General features: G+C 44.3%; 1 protein-coding gene across 1 annotated transcript in view; it reads right to left on the bottom strand.

Annotated features, from left to right (window-relative positions):
- Positions 1 to 24,184, bottom strand: part of COL9A2 (collagen type IX alpha 2 chain) — a 143,767-nt gene that overhangs the window by 95,195 nt on the left and 24,388 nt on the right. Inside the window, exons 3-4 of the mRNA XM_073571876.1 lie at positions 11,838 to 11,870; positions 11,083 to 11,145 (exon numbers count right to left, since the gene is read on the bottom strand). Of these exons, the coding sequence (XP_073427977.1) occupies positions 11,083 to 11,145; positions 11,838 to 11,870 (96 nt within the window). The remainder of the gene's footprint in view (positions 1 to 11,082; positions 11,146 to 11,837; positions 11,871 to 24,184) is intronic.

Below are 24,184 nucleotides of genomic sequence, written 5' to 3'. Positions count from 1 at the left end.
AGTGCCTGGCCGTGTATCCTCCCACAAATGCATTATGGCCTGCCTCTGCTCGCACAGCCGCTCCACCATGTGCAGGGTGGAGTTCCACCTTGTTGCAATGTCGATAATGAGGCGGTGGTTGGGAAGGTGGAGCAATCGCTGCAGCTTCTGCATACGAACGGAGTGTACAGGCGACCGGCGGATGTGCGCGCACAGTCTTCGCACCTTCTGGAGCAGGGCTGTTAACTCCGGATAATTTTTGAGGAAGCACTGCACCACCAGGTTCAAGGTGTGAGCCAAGCAAGGTATGTGGCTGAGTTTTGAAAGGGCTATGGCTGCCACAAAATTACGGCCGTTATCACTAACTACCTTGCCTGCCTCAAGATGTACACTGCCCAGCCATGACTCAGTTTGTCGCTTCAAGTACTCGGCCAGCACCTCGGTGGTGTGTCTGTCGCCCAAACACATCATCTGCAACACAGCCTGCTGACGCTTTCCACTAGCTGCTCGATAGGGGGACACATCGTGTGCAACAGTGGCAGCTGCAGATGGAGTGCTCGTACGACTGCGCTCTGTGGACGAGCTTTCGCTTCTGGAGGAGGAGGAGGAGGAGGAGGAGGAGGGTCGAACGCCTACAGCCAACTGTTTCCTATACCGTGGGCTAGGCAGCACTGTCCCACCACCGCTGTCCCCTGTGGACCCTGCATCCACCACATTAACCCAGTGCACAGTGATGGACACGTAACGGCCCTGGCCATGCCGACTGGACCATGCATCAGTTGTGAGGTGCACCTTTCCGCTCACTGACTGCTTGAGTGCATGGACAATGCGGTCTTTCACATGATGGTGGAGGGCTGGGATGGCTTTGCGAGAGAAGAAGTGGCGACTGGGTAGGTCATAGCGTGGTACTGCATAGGCCATGAGTTCGCGGAAAGCTGTGCTTTCCACCAACCGAAAGGGCATCATCTCAAACGAGATTAGTTTGGCAATGTGGGCGTTCAAACCCAGTGTACGCGGATGAGAGACTGAGTACTTTCTTGACCTACTCATAGTGTTTGGGAGGGTGAGCTGGACTTGAGAGCTGCATATGGTGGAAGTAGCGGTGGACAGGGCGGACTGAGAGAGGGTTGATGATGGTGATGGAGTTGGTGTTCTTTCTGATGGCCTAGAATCAGTCTTTCGTTGATATAACAGTGGGATTCCCTGACTGCTGTGGTCTTGCAACGACACCTCAACATTTGCTGCTGTGCTAACCGGTGGGCTTACAGTGGGGGAAACAATGTAGCGTTGCTGACTACCTTCATTGTGATCAGTTGCACATGTGGCACTTGAGGTTTGGTGTTGTGTCCACGCTTGCAAGTGCATGCTGGTTAAATGTCTAAGCATGCAACTGGTATTCAAATTTTTCAGATTTTTCCCTCGGCTAAAGGTCTTTGCGCACTTCTTACAGATAACCTTGGCCTGATCATGAGGATTTTGTTCAAAAAAGTGCCACACTGCACTCTTCCTACTTTGGCAGACATTTTGCGGCCTAGCACGCTGTGATCTTTTGACCCTCTGGACAAGCTGTCCAGCAACTCTTTTGATGTTTGGAACCTGTCTTTGGAGTGCTCCGGGCCTGCCAGATAACAGCTGTTGCGATGTCGATGTCTGCTGTGGATGCTCCTCATCTGAGCTATTGGAAGCAGCACCCTCTTCCCCCAATGGATGCCAATCTGGGTCAACAACTGGGTCATCCATCACCTCCTCTTCTATGTCATGTGCACCTTTCTCTGTGTCACCGTGTATGGTGGTATAGTGTGCTGGAAGGGGCACCTGAGTCTCATCAGGGTCAAAATCTGGCTCTGTACACTGCGAGGACAATGTAGTGCTCTGAGTGAATGTACCAGCAGAATCATCCATCAGCGGCTGTGCATCAGTGCACTCCATGTCAGATTCATCTTGGCCTGGGTAATTCACCATTTCACTTGATAATCCAGGCATGGTATGTGAAAACAGCTCCATGGAGTAATCAGTAGTATGGCCTGCGTCATCCTTCAATCTTGGTTGGGGTGAAGGACACAAGGAAAGGTGTGGTTCATGAACATGAGCCTCCAATGACGACTCAGTGCTTTTACTTTTTACAACTGAAGAAGAGGAGGCGATAGAGCTGGAGGCTGAGTCAGCAATGTAAGACAAAACTTTTTCCTGATGCTCTGCCTTTAAAAGCGGTTTGCCAACTCCTAGAAAACTAAGCGTTCGAGGCCTTATGTAGCCAGACGATGACGCAGGGTCAGCACCTCCTGCATTCGGTCCTATTTTGCTCTTGCCACTACCATCAGATCCACCACCAACACCATCATTACCAGCTGCCAAACCCCCCCAATTCCACGGCCTCTTCCACCAGCCTTCCTCATTTTTGGTAGAAATGTAGACAAAAGCCAACAAACTATATAGTAATGTAAAACAAGGTACAAGGTGTCTATAGGACAGGGGAGATTTAGAATTTCTGCACACACTTGTGGACAGTGGACACTTTTGGATTGTGTGAGGCCCACTGATATCTGAGCGCTATGTGACAGGCTCGATGGCACAGCTGCCTGTGACCAAAGTGACGAGAGGATAATGGAGATTTTGAATCTCTGCGCACACTTTTGGACACTTGTGGATTGTGTGAGGCCCACTGATATCTGAGCGCTATGTGACACGCTCGATGGCACAGCTGCCTGTGACCAAAGTGATGAGAGGATAATGGAGATTTTGAATCTCTGCGCACACTTTTGGACACTGGACACTTGTGGATTGTGTGAGGCCCACTGATATCTGAGCGCTATGTGACACGCTCGATGGCACAGCTGCCTGTGACCAAAGTGATGAGAGGATAATGGAGATTTTGAATCTCTGCGCACACTTTTGGACACTGGACACTTGTGGATTGTGTGAGGCCCACTGATATCTGAGCGCTATGTGACACGCTCGATGGCACAGCTGCCTGTGACCAAAGTGACGAGAGGATAATGGAGATTTTGAATCTCTGCGCACACTTTTGGACACTGGACACTTGTGGATTGTGTGAGGCCCACTGATATCTGAGCGCTATGTGACACGCTCGATGGCACAGCAGCCTGTGACCAAAGTGACGAGAGGATAATGGAGATTTTGAATCTCTGCGCACACTTTTGGACACTGGACACTTGTGGATTGTGTGAGGCCCACTGATATCTGAGCGCTATGTGACAGGCTCGATGGCACAGCTGTGACAAAAGTGACTAGAGGATAAGGGAGATTGGATTGCTTTTAAAAAAGCAGTTTGCGGAGCAGTGGGTAAACAGCAATGCCAGCGTGTCAGGAAGCCTTAAAAGGCAGCCAAACAACCAACACCACTGATACACCACAATATAGCCTCCCCTTGCACTGCACACACAGTGACTTGTGTGTTGTGCAGGCCAAATCGCTAGCAGCAGAAGCAGTTTTTTTGTCTTCTTCCCTGCCTAACGCTCTCCCTACAGAATCAGCAGCAACCTCTCCCTATACTAAGATCGGCAGAAGTAAGATGGCGGTCGGCGTGCACGCCCTTTTATACCCCCTGTGACGCCCACCAAAGCAAGCCAATCACTTGCATGCCCTTCTGAAAGTTGGTGGTGACCCGTGCCTAGGTCATCACGTTGCCCACAGTGTCCGTGGATCCTGATTGGCTGAAAAAGAGCGCATGAAACCCGACTTTGCCAAAAGTCGGCGACTTTTGAATTTTTTCGACCCGTTTCGCTCAACTCTAATTATGAAGTTAATTAAGGTTGACAAGCTTAAGTAAGAAGAATTGATGCTTTTGGCATTCAAATGGGCACTGTAGGTGTGTTTCCTGTCCTCCTCTCACTGCTGACTTTTATTCCCCATTGACTTACATTGGGTTTCGTGTTTCGGGACGACCCCGACTTTTCCCTATAATCGGACGATCTTGCTCGACCCGACTTTTGGAAAAGTCGGGTTTCACGAAACGAAACGCGACCCTAAAAAAACAAAAGTCGCTCAACTCTACCAATTTGCCTTTCTCTCTCTGTTTTTGTGTTGTTCTAATACACACAAAATAAATAAACTTGTTTATAACAAAACATGTGTAAGTGCAATAATTTTCTGGGAGAAATAATTAATTTTCTGGAAGAATTTCAAGGGTGCCAACACTTTTGACCATGACTGTATAGAGTTTAAACACTCTACACACATACAGTGTATACAAACATTACACACACATATATATATATATACACACTGCACACATACATGAACAGCATTTATACACACCTATATAATATACACACACACTGCAAATATACAGTAAATACACACCCCTATCCTCCTCCATCTTAGGCACATGCTCATGGGTGCCTAATTGTAAATATGTCCCTGCATGTGAGTGATGTATAGTGATCACTGCAGGAAGTATGCTACATTTTTTTATACCAAAGTCTTGCTTTTGGATACATTTAAAAAAATCCTGGAAAACCCCTTACTTTTATGTGCAATGTTCACAAAGATTTACAAACATAGCACATGTATCACTTATACATTGCAGATTTGGTGTATGTGTTTTGTTTTTTTCAGCCAAACAAAGGAATTATTCCAAAATAAATGAAACTGCTTTTGTTTGCTTTTTTCCTGAGTCTGAGTTTGATTAGAACAATGTATATAAAAACTACACTTTATAAACCTCATGCTTAATTATCCATGTAGTCTAGCTAAATACATCTCCCAATGCATTAAAGGTCTGTAGCATTAGACACCAGCGTCTTATTCCCCCAGTGCACTAAAATAAAAACAAAGCAACTTTGCAAATCTTGACCTTCAGATAGTCGCGACAAAATACTTACACTATTAGCTGCTTGGGGTCCATAGGACCCCAGTTATCATATGGAAAGATGAACAACTTATATTAAAGAAAAGCGTTGTGAATTCATTTTCCCCTTCACCATTGAGGTCTGATGAACTCCCTCTTCTGGTGAAGGAAGGTAGTGAGGCTGATTACCAAGCAGCTGGGCAGGATGATGATGACTGGGTGACGGGAATTACTGACTGGATATAAGGCAGCCGACGCCCTTCTGCCTTGCTGGTGATCTCTCTGAGGGATTCTAGGAGACCAGTCTGATTCCTGCTCCTCAAAAGCTAAGTTTTCTGTTCTATTTTTGCATTTGTGTTTTGGTTTTGTTTTGCATTGTTTTCCTTGATTTCTGCCATTCCCTGCTGGGGTGAGCTGAATTCCTTTTTTGCTCTGTCTTCAGAAAATACCTGAGTACTGATATAGTCTTTTTGAAGCCTAGCGTCTTCAGGGCTTTTTTCCCTATCAGCTGATGGCTCTTGTTTTGATAGGGTTTTGGCGGATTACAGACAGCAGCTTTTCTATCCTGTCCTATCTAGTTAGCTTGGGCCCCATCATTTGCTCAGCCTATCTTTCTATCTGTGTGAGTGTTTTTTCATCTTGCTTCACCGTCATTGTATGTTGGGGGCTGCCTATTGCTTTGGGGTCTGCTCTGGGGCAGTTTAGATGTCCCTTTCTGTCTTTAGGCTATGTAGTTCTCCGGCTGTGATCGAGGGGTCTAGGGCACCGTAGTAACCCCCCACAGCTACTGCTAGTTGTTGTTGATAGGTTCAGGGGTCTGCAATCCGATAGCTGCCAACTTCTCTGGTTTTCTGGACTTAGCTAGTATTTCTGTTTTTGCCTCCTACGGTGACTCATACATAACAGAATCACCAGCCATACCGTAGATCCTAGGGTACTCAATAGCAGGAAAGAATTGTAAAAAAAAGTGTGTATATTCTTTCCTCTATATCTCTGAGGCTGTAGGGGGAATTTTTTTTTCTCTCAATGGAGATAAAGCAATTGTCTGATCGTGTGGAGCAGCTCGCTGCGGAAGTGCGGGGAATTTCCACCTACCTTGCTCATTCACATATTGCTGAACCAAAGATCCCTACTCCTGATGTGTTTTTTGGAGATCGGTCTAAATTTTTGAATTTCAAAAATAATTGTAAATTATTTTTTGCCTTGAAGCCTAACTCGTCAGGGAGCTCCGCGCAGCAGGTTAAAATTGTCATATCTTTGCTGCGTAGCGATCCCCAGGATGGGACGTTTTCTTTGAAACCAGATGATCCTATTCTAACTAATGTGAACGCATTTTTTCAAGCCTGGGGTTGTTGTATGATGAACCTAATGCTATTGATCAGGCTGAAAAGACCCTGTTGGCATTGAGCCAGGGTCGAGATTCTGCAGAATTGTACTGTCAAAAATTCTGAAAGTGGGCGGTCCTTACTACCTGGAATGATAATGCCTTGGCAGCTCTCTTTCGGAAGGGTTTGTCAGAAGCCGTAAAAGATACTATGGTGGGATTTCCTGTTCCCTCTGGTCTTGACGATTCTATGTCATTAGCCATTCAGGTTGATCGGCGTTTACGTGAACGCAGGACTGCACGAGAGGTGTTGCCACCTGTTGAACAAATGTCTGAACCTATGCAATGTGATAGAGTTTTGTCCAGGGAGCAACGTCAGGAGTTCAGAAGGCGTAATAAGCTGTGTTTTTTTTGTGGAGATGCCTCGCATATTATTTCTGTCTGTCCTAAACGAGAGAAACATTTTGCACACACGTTTTCTGTGGGTGTTGTTCAACCTAAGTTTCTTCTGGCAATTATTCTGATTTGCTCCCTGTCCACATTTTCCGCCAAGGCTTTTGTGGATTCGGGAGCAGCCCTGAACCTAATGGACTTGGATTTTGCTAAACGTTGTGGATTTCCTATGACACCTCTGCGGACGCCTATCCCTTTGAGGGGGATTGATGCTACTCCTTTGGCGAAAAATAAACCTCAGTTTTGGACCCAGGTGGTAATGCGGGTCGCCCCAGACCATCAAGAAAATTTCAGATTTTTGGTGTTGCATAATTTGCATGATACCATTGTTCTGGGGTTTCCCTGGTTGCAAATTCATAATCCAGTTTTGGATTGGAAATCTGTGTCTGTGGTGAGTTGGGGTTCTCGGTGTGCCCTTAGTGAGGCTCCTGTTTTTTCCACCTCTCCTCAGTCGCATGATGTTCCTGACTATTTGGCGGATTTTTATGATGTATTTAGTGAAAATGAGTCTGCGTCTTTGCCTCCTCATAGGAGTTATGACTGTGCAATTGAACTGAGCCCGGGTGTAAATTTCCCAAGGGTCGGCTCTTCAATTTATCTGTACCCGAGTACGAGGCTATGCGATCCTATATTAAGGAGGCGTTGGAGAAGGGTCATATTAGACCATCCTCTTCACCCTTAGGTGCTGGGGTTTTTTTCGTGGCCAAAAAGGATGGTTCATTAAGGCCTTGTATTGATTATCGTGACCTCAACAAAATTACTATTAAATATCAGTATCCGTTACCCCTGATTTCGGATCTATTTTCCAGAGTTAAAGGTGCTTGCTGGTTTACCAAGCTTGACCTCAGGGGGGCGTATAATTAATCTTATCCGCATTAAGCATGGGGATGAATGGAAGATGGCGTTTAATACTCCGGAGGGACATTTTGAGTACCTGGTGATGCCTTTTGGGCTCACTAATGCCCCTTCTGTCTTCCAGTGCTTCATGAACGATATTTTCCGAGACTTTGTGGATACATTTTTGATTATCTATCTGGATGATATTTTGATCTTCTCCAAGGATTGGGATTCTCATGTGGAACATGTTCGGACTGTGTTCCGGATCTTGAGGGAGAATTCCCTATATGTCAAAGGATCGAAATGCCTTTTTGGGGTACAGAGGATTTCTTTTTTGGGATTTATTTTGTCTCCGTCAACTATTGAAATGGACCCGGCCAAGGTACAGGCCATTTATGATTGGGTTCAGCCCACTTCTTTGAAGGCCCTCCAGAAGTTTTTGGGTTTTGCTAATTTTTATCGGAAATTTATAGCAAAATTTTCTAGTGTTGCCAAGCCATTGACTGATCTGACTAAGAAAGGTGCTGATGTGTTGAATTGGTCTCCGGAGGCTGTTTCTTCCTTTCAGGAGCTGAAGCGAAGATTCACTTCTGCCCCGGTTTTGCGGCAGCCTGATGTCTCACTCCCGTTCCAGGTAGAGGTGGACGCTTCCGAGATTGGTGCAGGAGCTGTTTTGTCCCAAAAGGATCCTGTAACATCTAAAATGAATCCCTGTGCTGTCTTTTCCCGAAAGTTCTCTCCATCTGAACGTAACTATGATGTGGGGAACTGTTAGCCATGAAATGGGCATTTGAGGAGTGGAGACATTGGTTGGAGGGAGCTAAACATCAAGTCGTGGTCCTCACTGACCACAAGAATTTGATTTACCTGGAGTCGGCCAAACGCTTGAACCCTAGACAGGCTAGGTGGGCCTTGTTTTTTACACGTTTTGATTTTGTGGTCTCTTTTCTTCCTGGCACTAAGAATGTCAAGGCTGACACTCTCTCTAGGAGCTTCTTTGCTGATTCTCCTGTGGTGACCAAGCCTGCTACCATCTTAGGCAAAGGGGTAGTTCTTTCTGCCATCTCGCCCGATTTGAGACATGCTCTGGAAGAGTTCCAGGAGGACAAACCTGAGCGTTGTCCCAGTGGAAAGTTGTATGTTCCTGACCAGTGGAAGATGAGAGTGATGTCTGAAGTTCATTGCTCTGCATTGGCTGGTCATCCAGGTATTTTTGGTACTAGAGATCTGGTGAGTCGGTCTTTTTGGTTGCCCGCCTTGTCTCGTGATGTCAGGAATTTTGTGCAGTCCTGTGGGACTTGCTCCCGGTCTAAACCTTGTTCTCGCTCTAGTGGGTTGTTGATGCCTTTGCCGGTTCCCAGGAGGCCATGGACCCATATTTCAATGGATTTCATCTCTGATATGCCTGTCTCTCAGAGAATGACTGTTATTTGGGTGATTTGTGATAGGTTCTCTAAGATGGTTCATCTTGTACCACTCCCTAAGTTGCCATCTTCCTCTGAGTTGGTGCCCCTGTTTTTGCAACAGGTGGTTCGCTTGCACGGGATTCCTGAGAACATTGTATCTGACAGAGGAGTTCAGTTTGTGTCTAGATTTTGGAGGACTTTCTGTTCCAAGCTCGGAATTCAGTTGTCCTTCTCCTCTGCTTTTCACCCTCAGACCAATGGGCAGACGGAGAGAGCAAACCAGACCTTGGAGTCGTATTTGAGATGTTTTATTTCCGCTGATCAGGATGATTGGGTTTCATTTTTGCCCTTGGCCGAATTTGCTTTAAATAATAGAGCTAGTTCTGCCATTTTGATGTCTCCTTTTTTTTGTAACTTTGGGTTTCATCCTCAATTTTCTTCAGGGCAGGTGGAGCCTTCTGCCTGCCCAGGTGTTGACACTGTGGTGGAGAGAATGCACCAGATCTGGGACCAAGTGGTGGATAAGTTATCTCTCTCCCAGGAAAAGGCCCAGCGGTTTTCCAACCATCATAGGACCATTGGTCCCCAGTTTAAGGTTGATGATATGGTTTGGTTATCATCAAAAAATATCGCTATGAAGGTGGCTTCTCCTAAGTTTAAGCCTAGATTTATTGGACCTTACAAGATTTTGGAGATTATTAATCCGGTCTCTTTTCGTTTGGCTCTTCCTGTTACATTTAAAATCCATAATGTGTTTCATAAGTCCTTGTTGAAGAGGTTTGTTGAACCAGTAGTTCCTGGGGTGGCACCTCCGGATCCTGTATTGGTTGAAGGTAACATGGAATATGAGGTAGAGAAGATACTGGATTCCCGTCTGGCTAGACGGAGACTCCAGTATTTGATTAAGTGGAAGGGTTATGGTCAGGAGGATAATTCCTGGGTCTCTGCCTCTGATATTCATGCCAAAAGATTGGTGCGTGCCTTTCATCGGGCTCACCCTGATCGCCTTGGTGGCGTGGATAAGGGTTCGTTGACCCCTCCTCAAGGGGGAGGTACTGTTGTGAGTTCATTTTCCCCTTCACCATTGAGGTCTGATGAACTCCCTCTTCTGGTGAAGGAAGGTAGTAAGGCTGATTACCAAGCAGCTGGGCAGGATGATGATGACTGGGTGACGGGAATTACTGACTGGATATAAGGCAGCCGACGCCCTTCTGCCTTGCTGGTGATCTCTCTGAGGGATTCTAGGAGACCAGTCTGATTCCTGCTCCTCAAAAGCTAAGTTTTCTGTTCTACTTTTGCATTTGTGTTTTGGTTTTGTTTTGCATTGTTTTCCTTGATTTCTGCCATTCCCTGCTGGGGTGAGCTGAATTCCTTTTTTGCTCTGTCTTCAGAAAATACCTGAGTACTGATATAGTCTTTTTGAAGCCTAGCGTCTTCAGGGCTTTTTTCCCTATCAGCTGATGGCTCTTGTTTTGATAGGGTTTTGGCGGATTACAGACAGCAGCTTTTCTATCCTGTCCTATCTAGTTAGCTTGGGCCCCATCATTTGCTCAGCCTATCTTTCTATCTGTGTGAGTGTTTTTTCATCTTGCTTCACCGTCATTATATGTTGGGGGCTGCCTATTGCTTTGGGGTCTGCTCTGGGGCAGTTTAGATTTCCCTTTCTGTCTTTAGGCTATGTAGTTCTCCGGCTGTGATCGAGGGGTCTAGGGCACCGTAGGAACCCCCCACGGCTACTGCTAGTTGTTGTTGATAGGTTCAGGGGTCTGCAATCCGATAGCTGCCAACTTCTCTGGTTTTCTGGACTTAGCTAGTATTTCTGTTTTTGCCTCCTACGGTGACTCATTCATAACAGAAAAGATGCACCCGAGCTAGGAAGCTACTGAAATGGACAGTTACATACCTTCCATACTTGCGGAAATATGACAAAAACAAACTCACTTGAGGTCCAATAGACTGATGCGACTGTTTAAACTTTAAAAAGGTTTTTCTTTACTATAATATTGATTATCTATCCAACATCAGATCAATGAGAGCCGAGACCTGACACATCCACTGAACCACTGTTACCAGTTGCGGCAGTGGGTATAAATAGTGTATGGAGTATAACAATACCGCTCCATTACAATGACTAGTGACCACTCATGGGTGAGGCATTAAATCTCCTAGTCAAATATTAAAAGTGTATCTGCAGTACATGGCAATAGCTACTAATCACTGTAACTGATGTATCCGTGCAACAAACATTAGTCCAAAATCCACATTTTACTTACATCAATTCCAGATTCACCAGGGAGTCCATCTGGCCCAGGAAGACCTGGTTCTCCTTTTGCACCCTGAATCAATAAAGCATGACAATTATTAGAGGAAGTTACTAGCTAACAAAAAAATATGTAATATAGTTCTTTCTTTGAAAATATTTGAAGTCCCCTGAGGAAGCCACACTTTCAGGTGGCGATACGCATGGCGATACACATGTGGATTTACCGCATCCAAATACATTCTATTGTGGAAGTTTCTGACATGCTAAAGCATGAGTTTACGACACAGTAAATAGAAGCACAGTGGGCATGGGATTTCTATAAATCCATCCACTATGTTTCTAATGTAGAAGGCAGGGTTTTGGACGCAGCGCAGGTGAGCTACATCTAAAATGCTGCTTTTCCGGATCATAGACACGTAGTCTTAGGGATAAGCTGCCACCAGCAGTATATGGCTAGTAAGCCATACAATATACATGCATGTTTGGCTAATTGCACAGTCACATCCAGCTCACAGGTATCAAATATGCATGGTCAGCCATAGTCTAGAACTAAAGTTATAAATACAACAATATAGTGTGATCCTCTAATGTTTACACCTTTAATTTAGGTTCCATTCTTAACTTCACTCATAAAATGGGCAAGAAACATCAACTTAAGTAAGATAAAATATCAAAAGCTGTGACCCTTTTTAAACAAAGGTCTAAGGCTAAGGCAAAACTTTCCATGTTCAGAAGGATTAAATCAGTTGGTTAATTGGTACTCACCGCAGGTCCGATTCCTGGAGGCCCTTTATCACCCTGTAGAGAAGCAGAAGTCAATTAACAAACCATCTCTTAATTCATCATGACCACTCCAAGGGTAATAGTATACATAATTTACCAGAGAAAAACTTAAGCATATTGTAGAAAAATCGCTGGTTTATTAAGAAACATTTACTATAAATCTGTATAAGAAAATGTCTTTTTGTGAAGGCAAAATGTAATTTCTATTCCGTAAGGATGGAAGGTTTCATCTTTGAAACAGGTCATTTCATTATATCGGAGTGGTTGTCAAAAAATGGAATTAACTTTATGAGAGTTTTAACCATCAGTGATATCGTTACATTTACTATTAGGAATTTGAATACACTTTGCATGCAACAGACTTAGTTTTAGTTTTTGGAAGAGAATAGTATTGTATGCACTCTAGGTGTGAAAAATCTGAAAAATCACTTTAATCTTTGTAGGGATGTTTGTCATCAGTATATAGCAATTGGTAGGAAAATAAGAGTAGTAGTCTGTGCTGCTGTGCTAGATTCAAGAATTCAAAGTTGAACCCACTTCTTCATCAGGAGACCCACAACATTGCTTTAATGTTGAGGTTCTCCTGATGAAGAAGTAGACTCAACTTCGGAGCGCATAAGCGTAATCCACATGATCTCCGGAATTCTTGAATTGTGCACAGCAGTGCAGACTACTACTCCTATCCTCCTATCAATTGTTCTACAATACAGAATCTCCCAACCTGAGAGTATTGCATACTTTGATTCCTCAGTTGTGGGTTAAACAACCCCAAAACTAGAGCAATTTCTATACCTTCCACCTAGACCAATTCCTGAACCGGATAACCCTATTGCGCTTGATGTCTCCCCCTCTCTCTAATCAATACATCAATATATAGTATTAATATTTGTAGTAAAAATAGATATATTTGTATTAGTAGATTACTTATCCATAATGAACAATGAGATTCCATCTCTTACTTTCTAGGAGCTCTTGAGAAAATAGCAACTGCTCCATTTTCCCCTCGAAATGTATTAGCTATTATTAGTTTCCCAACTTGGCTAGTATCAACTTTCAAGGTTGTGATAATTTGATCTCAATCTACGATAAATGACATTTCGACTTTTAATAGGACCTCGAGTCCCTGTGTGTCCCCATAGCTTTTTGTCATGTTGCTATGTTCCTGTTTTGTAAACCAGTAGAATTTCTTTTAATCACCCACACACCATGATTTAGTATGGATGGATCTGAAAACAAGTCCAGTGAAGTAAGCAATGAACCCAAACGTCTCTAGGAAAGGAAATAACTTAATTGCATAAATATAAATCTCATTAGTGGAGAAGAAGAGAAGCCATCTGTGCAAGCTAGGAATACCTCTAACGTTTCTTTATTGTTATCAAAGCTTATCAGATGCAAAAAAAAATGATAATTATCAGTGTGAAGCAGCCATTAATTGGTAAGGTATGCTTATATACAGTCCTCAATATAGAATTATGGAAATCACAGAATTGATAGATATGTTAATGATATGTAAATGATGAAAAAATGGAGCCAACATTTTCAAAACATCTTGATTTATTTGGTATCAAGTATGAGCACCTGTTTGGCATCAGATTCCTGGCTCTGCACAGCAGGAATCCAGAGCCGTACATCTAGCGGTCTCCCATTCTTCCTCGACCGCTCAGGCACTTGCTCAGCAATCCCAGTGATGCAGATGACCTGCTCAGACTCATTCTGTGAGCCTGGATGTTGCTGCCACCTCAGGTGCAACAATGGTAGCACAACCTGCTCTACAGGGAACCGCTCCAGAGGCTAAGTCCTCTCGCTGTGCTACTGGGCATGCTCGCAAGTTGACCTCTCAGTGGAGAGCAGGGGTCACATGCTCAGGTCCTGCGTCGGATCTGATTGGTCCTTCCCAGAATACTGGAAGGTCCCGGAAGCGCATGGCTATAAAAAGCCCGCATGGCGGCTCGGCCATGCGCTAGTGTAGTCTAAGATTGCTATGTGTGTGTGTGGTGATGGATGCATGGACTGGTGACTTACTTATTATGAAACCCCTTCCCTCAGATAATACGATTGGTGACAAAGTGTTGGTTTTGTCAGTGCCTGGTTGTGGCAAGCTACACGCCACTGTGCTTACCGTACCTACACTAGCGTCCGTCGGTGTCCGGCTCCCCGGCACCGTCGCTTGGTGGCTACAGTTACCGCAGTGCTGCAGTAGCAGCAGCCATTGGAGTTCGCGGCTGCGACACCACACGCCGGCTGGCCTGTGGAGTTTACAGGTCCAGCATTTATTTCTAATTTATATTAGGGCGTCTCTGTGACTAAACAGAGTCTGCCTTCAGTCCTTGGGTGACGTTAACCCGAGTGCTGTACTTCGCCAGGTAGCGAGTCTGCCATTGTTCAGCAGCGGTCTTATCTACCGCACGGTGGACCCCGGGCGGCGAACGCACCTCCTATTATTTATATCTGGTGCTTTCCGCCGACCCTAACAGCACCACGTGCAGGAGTATACACATTTACACACCTTGGCTGCTATCACTTTGGTTATTGATGGCTGTCTGAGAAATTTTTTACAATGCCGAATGCCATTTGGGCACACAAATCATCAAGATTCTCTGCTGACAGCTTCATTTGCAATTGCTGTCTAATGATGTTCCAGATGTGCTCGATGGCAGACTGTGCAGGCCATGGTAGCATGCTTAGACAATGTAGACTGCTACCAGCAGCACAAGTATCATGTGGCGGGGCATTGTGTTAAAAAATGGCTCCTAGGACACTTTGGAGAAATTACCGTACCACTGATGCCATGACCAAATTATTGTAACTGTTAGTGTACCTAAAATATAGACAAAAGGGTCCGGCTACCATATCTATTGATCCTTTGATTTCCATAATTCCACAAGGTTTCCTTCTTCGGGTTGTGATTTCAGTGTTGAGAAGTGTATATGGGAGCCAAAGTATATGAGGCCAATATAAAGAGTATTATATTACATCAAAACAACTAGAATATTTTAGTCCTGTAAATGAATTTTAGCATAAATGCAAATAATCACCTATCCGCAGGATAGATGATAACTTGCTGATTGTTGAGGGTCGCTCCACTGGGACCTCACTGATCCTGAGAGAGAGGTTCTGGAGTGCCCTGTCTGAATGAAATGATGATCTTGCATGGCACTCACTACTTAATTTACTGGCTATGGGATAGTAGAATATGAATTACCTGACAACTGAGTGTTACCAATCCTATGTGTCTCAACACCAGGGGTTTCCAAATCATGGCTTGTGGGTCCTAATGTGTGGCTCACTGCTGTCTCCTGTGGCCATGGCAGACAAATGAAAGTTGCTTATAAAATTACTTATAAAAAAACGGTGAAGAAGGAATAGACGGAACCATGATAAGAATGTAGCATCATAGCCACTTACACCTTTACCTTGCAAGTGATGTCTCCCTACTGTCTGTACCCTGGCTGCCTCCTCTTCCTGGCTCCCTGTCCAAGGGCCCCGTCACACATAGCGACGCACCAGCGATCCCGACAATGATATGACCTTGTCAGGATCGCTGGTGTGTTGCTACATGATCGCTGGTGAGCTGCTAAACAGGCCGATCTCAGCAGCGATCAGGACAGCTACGACGCGGGTAACTAAGGGCGCACGTCGCTTAGTTACCCGCTGTGTACCTTAGATACCAGCGTGCTGGTGCAGGGAGCTGGTATCCAAGATAAACAGCGGGTTTCTAAGCGCCACGCGGCGCTTAGAAACCCGCTGTTTACCTTAGATACCAGCTTCCAGCACGCTGGTATCTAAGGTACACAGCGGGTAACTGACACGAGCCCTTAGTTACCCGCGGTTTACCTTGGATACCAGCTCCAGCTCGCTGATCGCTGGTCTCCCGCCTGCCACTCGCAGCGATGCGTGCTGGCCAGCGGGAGGCCAATGATCAAAAGAAATGTCCAGGGCTTTTGTGCATGATCAGCGATACCCGGCGGGGGGGCGGTCGCTGATACGTGTCACACACAGTGATATCGCTGGTGAAATCGCTGTTGCGTCACAAAACTTGTGACTCAGCAGCGATCTCGCTAGCGATCTCGCTGTGTGTGATGGGGGCTTAACACTTGGTATAGTTACATATAATATACTAGATGGTGGCCCGATTCTAACCCATCGGGTATTCTAGAATATGTATGCAGTTTATTTATGAAGATTCCACGCCAATATCGATGATTGCGGCAAATCCATGCGGCAGGAGATGACCCGTGGCAACCGTCGGGAGATCAGCGGCTAGCGCCACAGATCTCCTGACGGTAGAGGTGGCGTGCGTCATTCGAATTCCGCGCCAATTCACGGCCGGACTGCGCCTGTCGCAGATTGGTCGTGCCTGGCCGGCCGATCAGCGACGTGGGATTTCCGTTACAAAAAGAGAGACAGACAGACAGACAGAATATATATATATTTCTCCACATACAGACATGTGTGTGTGTATATATATATATATATATACTGTATATTTCTCCTTATACAGACATGCATATATATATTTCTCATCATACAGATGTGTATATATATATATATTTCTCCTCATACAGACGCACTGTATATATATATATATATATATATTTCTCCTCATACAGACGTGTATATATATATTTCTCCTCATACAGACGTGTAAGATGCTCCATAGATTATGCCCCAATATGCTGCCCCCATAAGATGCTCCATAGATTATGCCCCATATGCTGCCCCTATAAAATGCTCCATAGATTATGCCCCCATATGCTGCCCCCATAAGATGCTCCATAGATTATGCCCCCATATGCTGCCCCCATAAGATGCTGAGCATAACACACTCAAACATTGACCATAAGTCCTGATATAAAAATATATTTTTTATTAATTATATAGTAAAAATAAAAGTTTTCCACAATAGTAGCAACACATCAATGTACACATATAATTGTATCCTCATTACATAAAATAGGAGGGTGTAACTATCCAGACGGATGGGACATAGTAGTAGACTGACGAAGGCAAGAGGCCGAAACGCGCGTTGGGGAAGGGCGACTATCCCTAGGCGATCAGGAAATTTTATACCTGTAAGTTATTATTAGATATATAAACGATTTTAGGCTGCGGGTTCTGATGATTGTCCTGAGTTAGGACACGCCGTGTATATACATCTTTTATATGGATGGGTATGGGTATTATGAGTGCTAATTGTTTATTATATAATCAGTACTGACACACCTGCTGGTCTTTTTTTATTTTAATTTTATATTGGCACTATATTTTTCACTTCTTTATCAATATATTATTGGTGTATTTGCACATATATGTGAACGGATATTTTGGTGGTAATAATTTTTTTCACATGTTTTTTGTATAATTATTAATAATCACTTATATATATAATTTTTGCAGTTATACACACAGTTATTTTTTGCACCATATTTATCTTTCCAGCAAGATGTCTACTACTATGTAAAAAATTTTTATTTTTACTATATAATTAATAAAAAATATATTTTTATATCAGGACTTATGGTCAATGTTTTAGTGTGTTATGCTCTGTTCAGTTTTTTTGACTGTCCTAAATAGTAATACATAGTCTTTTGGGGATTGCGGAAGAACATATGCCATTTGGTCTGAGAGATTTCTCTATTGGATTGTTGTGTTTTCCCCAATTGCTCCTTTTGTGTGTGTTTTTTACCCCATAAGATGCTCCATAGATTATGCCCCTATATGCTGCCCCCATAAGATGCTCCATAGATTATGCCCCCATATGCTGCCCCTATAAGATGCTCCATAGATTATGCCCCATATGCTGCCCCTATAAGATGCTCCATAGATTATGCCCCATATGCTGCCCCTATAAGATGCTCCATAGATTATGCCCCATATGCTGCCCCTATAAGATGCTCCATAGATTATGCCCCCATATGCTGCCGCTGCTGCATTCAGAAATAAAAAAAATGACATACTCACCTCTCAGTCGCTGGGGCCAGTTGCCGGTGTCACTGCTGGCACCTGAGATATTCACCTGTCCCCCGGTCCATCGCTGCTTGCTGCTGTCTGGCACGTCATCTATCAGTGATGTTCAGACTGCAGGGGGTGCGGCGCGCACTAATCACGTCACCGCGCCCTCTGCTGTCTGAACGTCACTGACTGCCCCCAGCTTCTCCAAGATCTCCCTTCCTGCCTTCAGTGATCACGTGGTACCGTTCAATAAACTCATGAATATGCGCATATTCATGAGTTTATTGAACGGTACCATGTGACCGCTGAAGGAAGGAAGGGAGATCTTGGAGAAGCTGGGGGCTGCAGAGACCGTGCCAGGATGGGTAAGTATGACATGACACCCTCGCCCCCCTCCCCCTCCGACCCCCTGGTGTATATCATAAAAATGGGCTGAAAATCTCGGCTTATATTCGAGTATCTAATATATACAGCTCAAAGTGTGTATGTATGTATGTGTGCATGTGTGTATGTCCGGGATAGGCATCCACACCGTCGCAGCTACAGCCACAAAATTTGGCACAGTCACACGTCTGGACCCCGAGAGCGTCCTAAGCTATGTTGTGAGGCGAAATTTTAACCCCGCGCGTTCAAATTCACCAAACAATTTTGCCCCTATCTACATACTGGGGAAAAAGTGTGTGCGCGTCACACCCCTCGTTATGATGTCATAATGCCCCTATCTACATACTGGGGAAATAGTGTGTGCGTATCAAGCCCCACCCCTCATTATGATGTCACAATGGTTGCCATGGCGACGCTGATGTCATCATAGGTTGCAAGCCCCGCCGCTCATTATGATGTCATAATGGTTGACTATGAAATGGAGGATGTGTGATGGGTATATGGGCACTGGAGTATGGGATGGAGGATATGTATGACGGGTATATGGGCACGGGCCTATGGGATGGTGGATATGTATGATGGGTATATGGGCACGGGACTATGGGATGGAGGATGTGTGATGGGTATATGGGCACGGGACTATGGGATGAAGGATGTGTGATGGGTATATGGGAACTGGACTATGGGATGGAGGATATGTATGACGGGTATATGGGCACGGGACTATGGGATGGCGGATATGTATGATGGGTATATGGGCACTCGACTATGGGATGGCGAATATGTATGATGGGTATATGGGCATGGGACTATGGGATGGAGGATGTGTGATGGGTATATGGGCATGGGACTATGGGATGGAGGATGTGTGATGGATATATGGGCACTCGACTATGGGATGGAGGATATGTATGATGGGTATATGGGCACGGGCCTATGGGATGGAGGATATGTATGATGGGTATATGGGCATGGGACTATGGGATGGAGGATGTGTGATGGGTATATGGGCATGGGACTATGGGATGGAGGATGTGTGATGGGCATATGGGCACGGGACTATGGGATGGAGGATAATTATAATTTGCTATAAATAACCACAGTTAGTTACTATGCCCGGGCAGTGCCGGGCTCTTCAGCTAGTTTATATATATATATATTTCTCCTCATACAGACATATACAGTATATATATATATATATATATATATATATTTCCCCTCATACTGACGTGTATATATATATATTTCTCCTCATACTTATGTGTATATATATATATTTCTCCTCATACAGACGTGTATATATATTTATATATATATATATATATATATATATACTTCTCCTCATACAGACATGTATATATATATATATATCTAATATATAAAGCTCAAAGTGTGTATGTATGTATGTGTTTATGTATGTGTGTATGTATGTGTGTATGTCCGGGATAGGCATCCACACCGTCGCAGCTACAGCCACAAAATTTGGCACAGTCACACGTCTGGACCCCGAGAGCGTCCTAAGCTATGTTGTGAGGTGAAATTTTTTACCCTGCGCGTTCCAATTCACCAAACAATTTTGCCCCTATGTACATACTGGGGAAAAAGTCTGTGCGCGTCAAGCCCCGCCCCTCATTATGATGTCATAATGCCCCTATTTGCATACTGGGGAAACAGTGTGTGCATATCAAGCCCCGCCCCTCATTATGAGTCACAATGGTTGCCATGGCGACACTGATGTCATCATAGGTTGCAAGCCCTGCCGCTGCTCATTATGATGTCATAATAGTTGACTATGGGATGGAGGATGTGTGATGGGTATATGGGCACTGGACTATGGGATGGAGGATATGTATATGGGCACGGGACTATGGGATGGAGGATGTGTGATGGGTATATGGTCACTTGACTAAGGGATGGAGGATATGTTTGACAGGTATATGGGCACGGGACTGTGGGATGGCGGATATAGAATCATAGAATCATAGAATCGTAGAGTTGGAAGGGACCTCCTGGGCCATCTGGTCCAACCCCCTGCTCAAAGCAGGATTTGCTAAATCATCCCAGTCAGATGTCTGTCCAGCCTCTGTTTTAAGACGTCCATTGAAGGAGAACTCACCACTTCTCGTGGCAGCTTGTTCCACTCATTGATCATTCTAACTGTCAAAAAGTTTTTTCTAATATCTAATCTGTGTCTCCTCCCATTCAGTTTCATCCCATTGCTTCTAGTCTTTCCTTGTGCAAATGAGAATAAAGTTGATCCTTCTACAATGTGACAGCCTTTAGATATTTGTAGACAGCTATTAAGTCTCCTCTCAGTCTTCGCTTTTGCAAACTAAACTATCCCAAATACTGCAACCTTTCCTCATAAGACAGGGTTTGCAGACCGGTCACCATTCTGGTTGCTCTTTTCTGAACTTGCTCCAGTTTGTTGATGTCTTTTTTAAAATGTGGTGCCCAAAACTGGACACAATATTCCAGATGAGGTCTGACCAAAGAGGAGTAGAGGGAAATAATGACTTCACGTGATCTAGACTGTATGCTTCTGTTAATACATCCTAGAATTGCATTTGCCTTTTTTGCTGCTGCATCACACTGTTGACTCATATTCAGTCTGTGATCTATTAGTATATGGGTACGGGACTATGGGATGGAGGATGTGTGATGGGTACATGGGCACTGGACTATGGGATGGAGGATATGTATGAAGGGTATATGGGCACGGGACTATGAGATGGCGGATATGTATTATGGGTATATGGGCACCAGACTATGGGATGGAGGATATGTATGATGGGTATATGGGCATGGGACTATGAGATGAAGGATGTGTATGACGGGTATAGAACTGGGAGCGCAGGTGGTCTTCTCTTCCATCCTCCCAGTGGATGGCCATGGACCAAGGAGGTGGAATAAGATTCTGCAGGTGAACAACTGGCTACGTCAATGGTGCCGTCAGCAAGGATTTGGATTTCTGGATCACGGAGTGAATTACCTATACGATGGACTACTTGCTAGAGATGGGGTGCACCTTACGAAGACTGGAAAACATGTATTTGGAAGTTGCCTTGCTACACTCATCAGGAGAGCTTTAAACTAGAACAATGTGGGAAGGGAAGCAAAAGACCAGAAAAAGCCATACACCTGGCAAATGCTATTGAGAACTCTGCTATTGGAAATGGAAAGGAAGAACAAAGACAAAAGAATCTAAATAATAAAAATATTGGAGAAAGAGAAACCAATCACAAACTAAAATGTTTATATACTAATGCACAAAGCATGGGCAACAAACAAGGAGAACTGGAACTACTAACACAGGAAAAGAAATATGATGTCATTGGAATCACTGAAACTTGGTGGGACAATACACATGATTGGAATACAAGGCTAGAAGGATACAACTTATTTGCTAGAAACAGACTTGATAAACGAGGAGGAGGTGTCGCATTGTATGTTAGAAGAGCATATATCTGAACAGAGATTGAAGCTTCAGAGACTGGGAGTTCTGTGGAAACTGTTTGGGTAAGAATACAAGGACAGAACAATGGAAAGGACACCATTGTAGGCATTTACTACAGGCCGCCTGTGCAAGCTGAAGATATGGATGAACTCTTTATGCATCAAATGGCCAAGTTCTCCAAAAAATATGACATAGTTGTCATGGGAGATTTCAACTATCCAGACATTTGTTGGGAATCTCTCTCAGGCAAAACTAACAGGTCAAGGAAATTCTTATCCTCTCTTGCTGACAACTTTATCTTCCAAAAGGTAGGGGAGAAAACAAGGGGAACTGCTACCTTGGATCTAATCGTTATAAACAGGGAGGAAATGGTTGAGGAGGTAAAAAGTGGCTGGGACCCTAGGAGGTAGCGACCATGCTATTTTAGAATTTTGGATAACTAGAGGAGGAAGACCTCTGAAGACTCAGACGTCAAGGTTAGATTTCAGAAAGGCAGATTTTAAGGCATTCAGAAAGAGAATTGGAGGGATCCAATGGCTGGATATCCTTAAAGACAAAAATGTCTAGGAGGGATGAGAAATCTTGAAAAATGAAATTCTCAAAGCACAATTGTTAACAATTCCGAAAAGAGGGAAGAATAGGAAGCATTTAAGGAAACCAGGATGGATGAACACAGAACTTAAAGGGAATCTGTCACCCTTTTTTTGGCTTTGCAGCTGCTGGCATAGACATCGGGGGCTTATCTACAGCATTCTGTAATGCTGTAGATAAGCCCCCGATGTAACCTGAAAGAGAAGAAAAGCACGCTATATTATACTCACCGAGGTGGGCGGTCCGGTCTGATGGGTGTTGCGGTCCGGTCCGGCGCCTCCCTTCTTCATGTGATGACGTCCTCTTCTCCCGTCCTGAAATGGCTCAGGCGCAGGCGCATTGCTCTGCCCTATTGAGGCCAGAGCAGAATTCTGCAGTGCGCAGGCGCCATACCTCTCCCGACGCCTGCGCACTGCAGGACTCTGCTCTTCCCTCAACAGGGCAAAGCAGTGCGCCTGCGCCGGAGTCATTACAGGATGGGAGAAGAGGACATCATCGCATGAAGAAGGGAGGCACCGGACCGGACCGCAACACCCATCGGACCGGACCGCCCACCTCGGTGAGTATAATATAACGTGTTTTTCTTCTCTTTCAGGTTACATCAGGGGCTTATGTACAGCATTACAGAATGCTGTAGATAAGCCCCCGATGTCTATGCTGGCAGCTAATAGGGGATAAAAAGGGTGACAGATCCCCTTTAAGCACATGCTAAAAAGGAGGAAAGGAATGTTTATAAAATTGAAAGAGGGAGGCATATCTAACCCCAGAAGACTGGAGAAAAGCAAATATTGTTCCTGTCTTCAAAAAGGGGAAGAAGGTGGACCCAGGCAACTATAGGCCGGTGAGTCTGACTTCTATACCAGGAAAGATCTTTGAACAAATTATTAAACAACATGTATGTCAGTACCTGGATAAGAATGAAGTGATTAAACAGAGTCAGCATGGGTTTGTAACTAATAAGTCATGTCAGACTAACTTAATTTCCTTCTATGACAGAATCACTGATTGGGTGGATCAGGGAAATGCTGTAGATATAGTATATCTTGACTTCAGCAAAGCATTTGACAAAGTATCTCACACAAGCCTTATTGAAAAAATGACTAGGTATGGAATGGACAAGGCAACTGTTAGGTGGATTCATAACTGGCTTAGTGATCGGACCCAAAGAGTGGTTGTAAATGGCTGCACATCCAGTTGGAAGAATGTCTCAAGTGGGGTACCACAGGGCTCTGTCCTGGGCCCTGTATTGTTCAACATCTTTATCAACGATTTAGATGAAGGAATTGAGGGTAAACTGATTAAATTTGCTGATGACACAAAGCTAGGAGGGATAGCTAATACTAGAGAAGAGAGAGAGAGGATTCAAAAAGATATAAATAAACTGGAGCAGTGGGCAGCAACTAACAGAATGGTTTTTAACAGGTAAAAATGCAAAGTACTACATCTGGGCAATAAAAATGAAAAAGGCATATACAGAATGGGAGGAATAGGGCTAAGCAGCAACACATGTGAAAAAGACTTGGGTATACTAATAGATCACAGACTGAATATGAGTCAACAGTGTGATGCAGCAGCAAAAAAGGCAAATGCAATTCTAGGATGCATTAACAGAAGCATACAGTCTAGATCACATGAAGTCATTATTGCCCTCTACTCCCCTTTGGTCAGACCTCATCTGGAATACTGTGTCCAGTTTTGGGCGCCACATTTTAAAAAAGACATCAACAAACTGGAGCAAGTTCAGAAAAGAACGACCAGAATGGTGACCGGTCTGCAAACCCTGTCTTATGAGGAAAGGTTGCATGATTTGGGAATGTTTAGCTTGCAAAAGAGAAGACTGAGAGGAGACCTAATAGCTGTCTACAAATATCTCAAGGGCTGTCACATTGTAGAAGGATCATCTTTATTCTCATTTGCACAAGGAAAGACTAGAAGCAATGGGATG

The sequence above is a fragment of the Dendrobates tinctorius genome, unplaced genomic scaffold (assembly GCF_039654945.1).
Source record: "Dendrobates tinctorius isolate UK_male_01 unplaced genomic scaffold, ASM3965494v1 ptg000007l, whole genome shotgun sequence".
NCBI lineage: Eukaryota > Metazoa > Chordata > Amphibia > Anura > Dendrobatidae > Dendrobates > Dendrobates tinctorius.
Note: the sequence above shows the minus strand (reverse complement) of the source record. Positions and strands in the feature narration are given on the sequence as shown.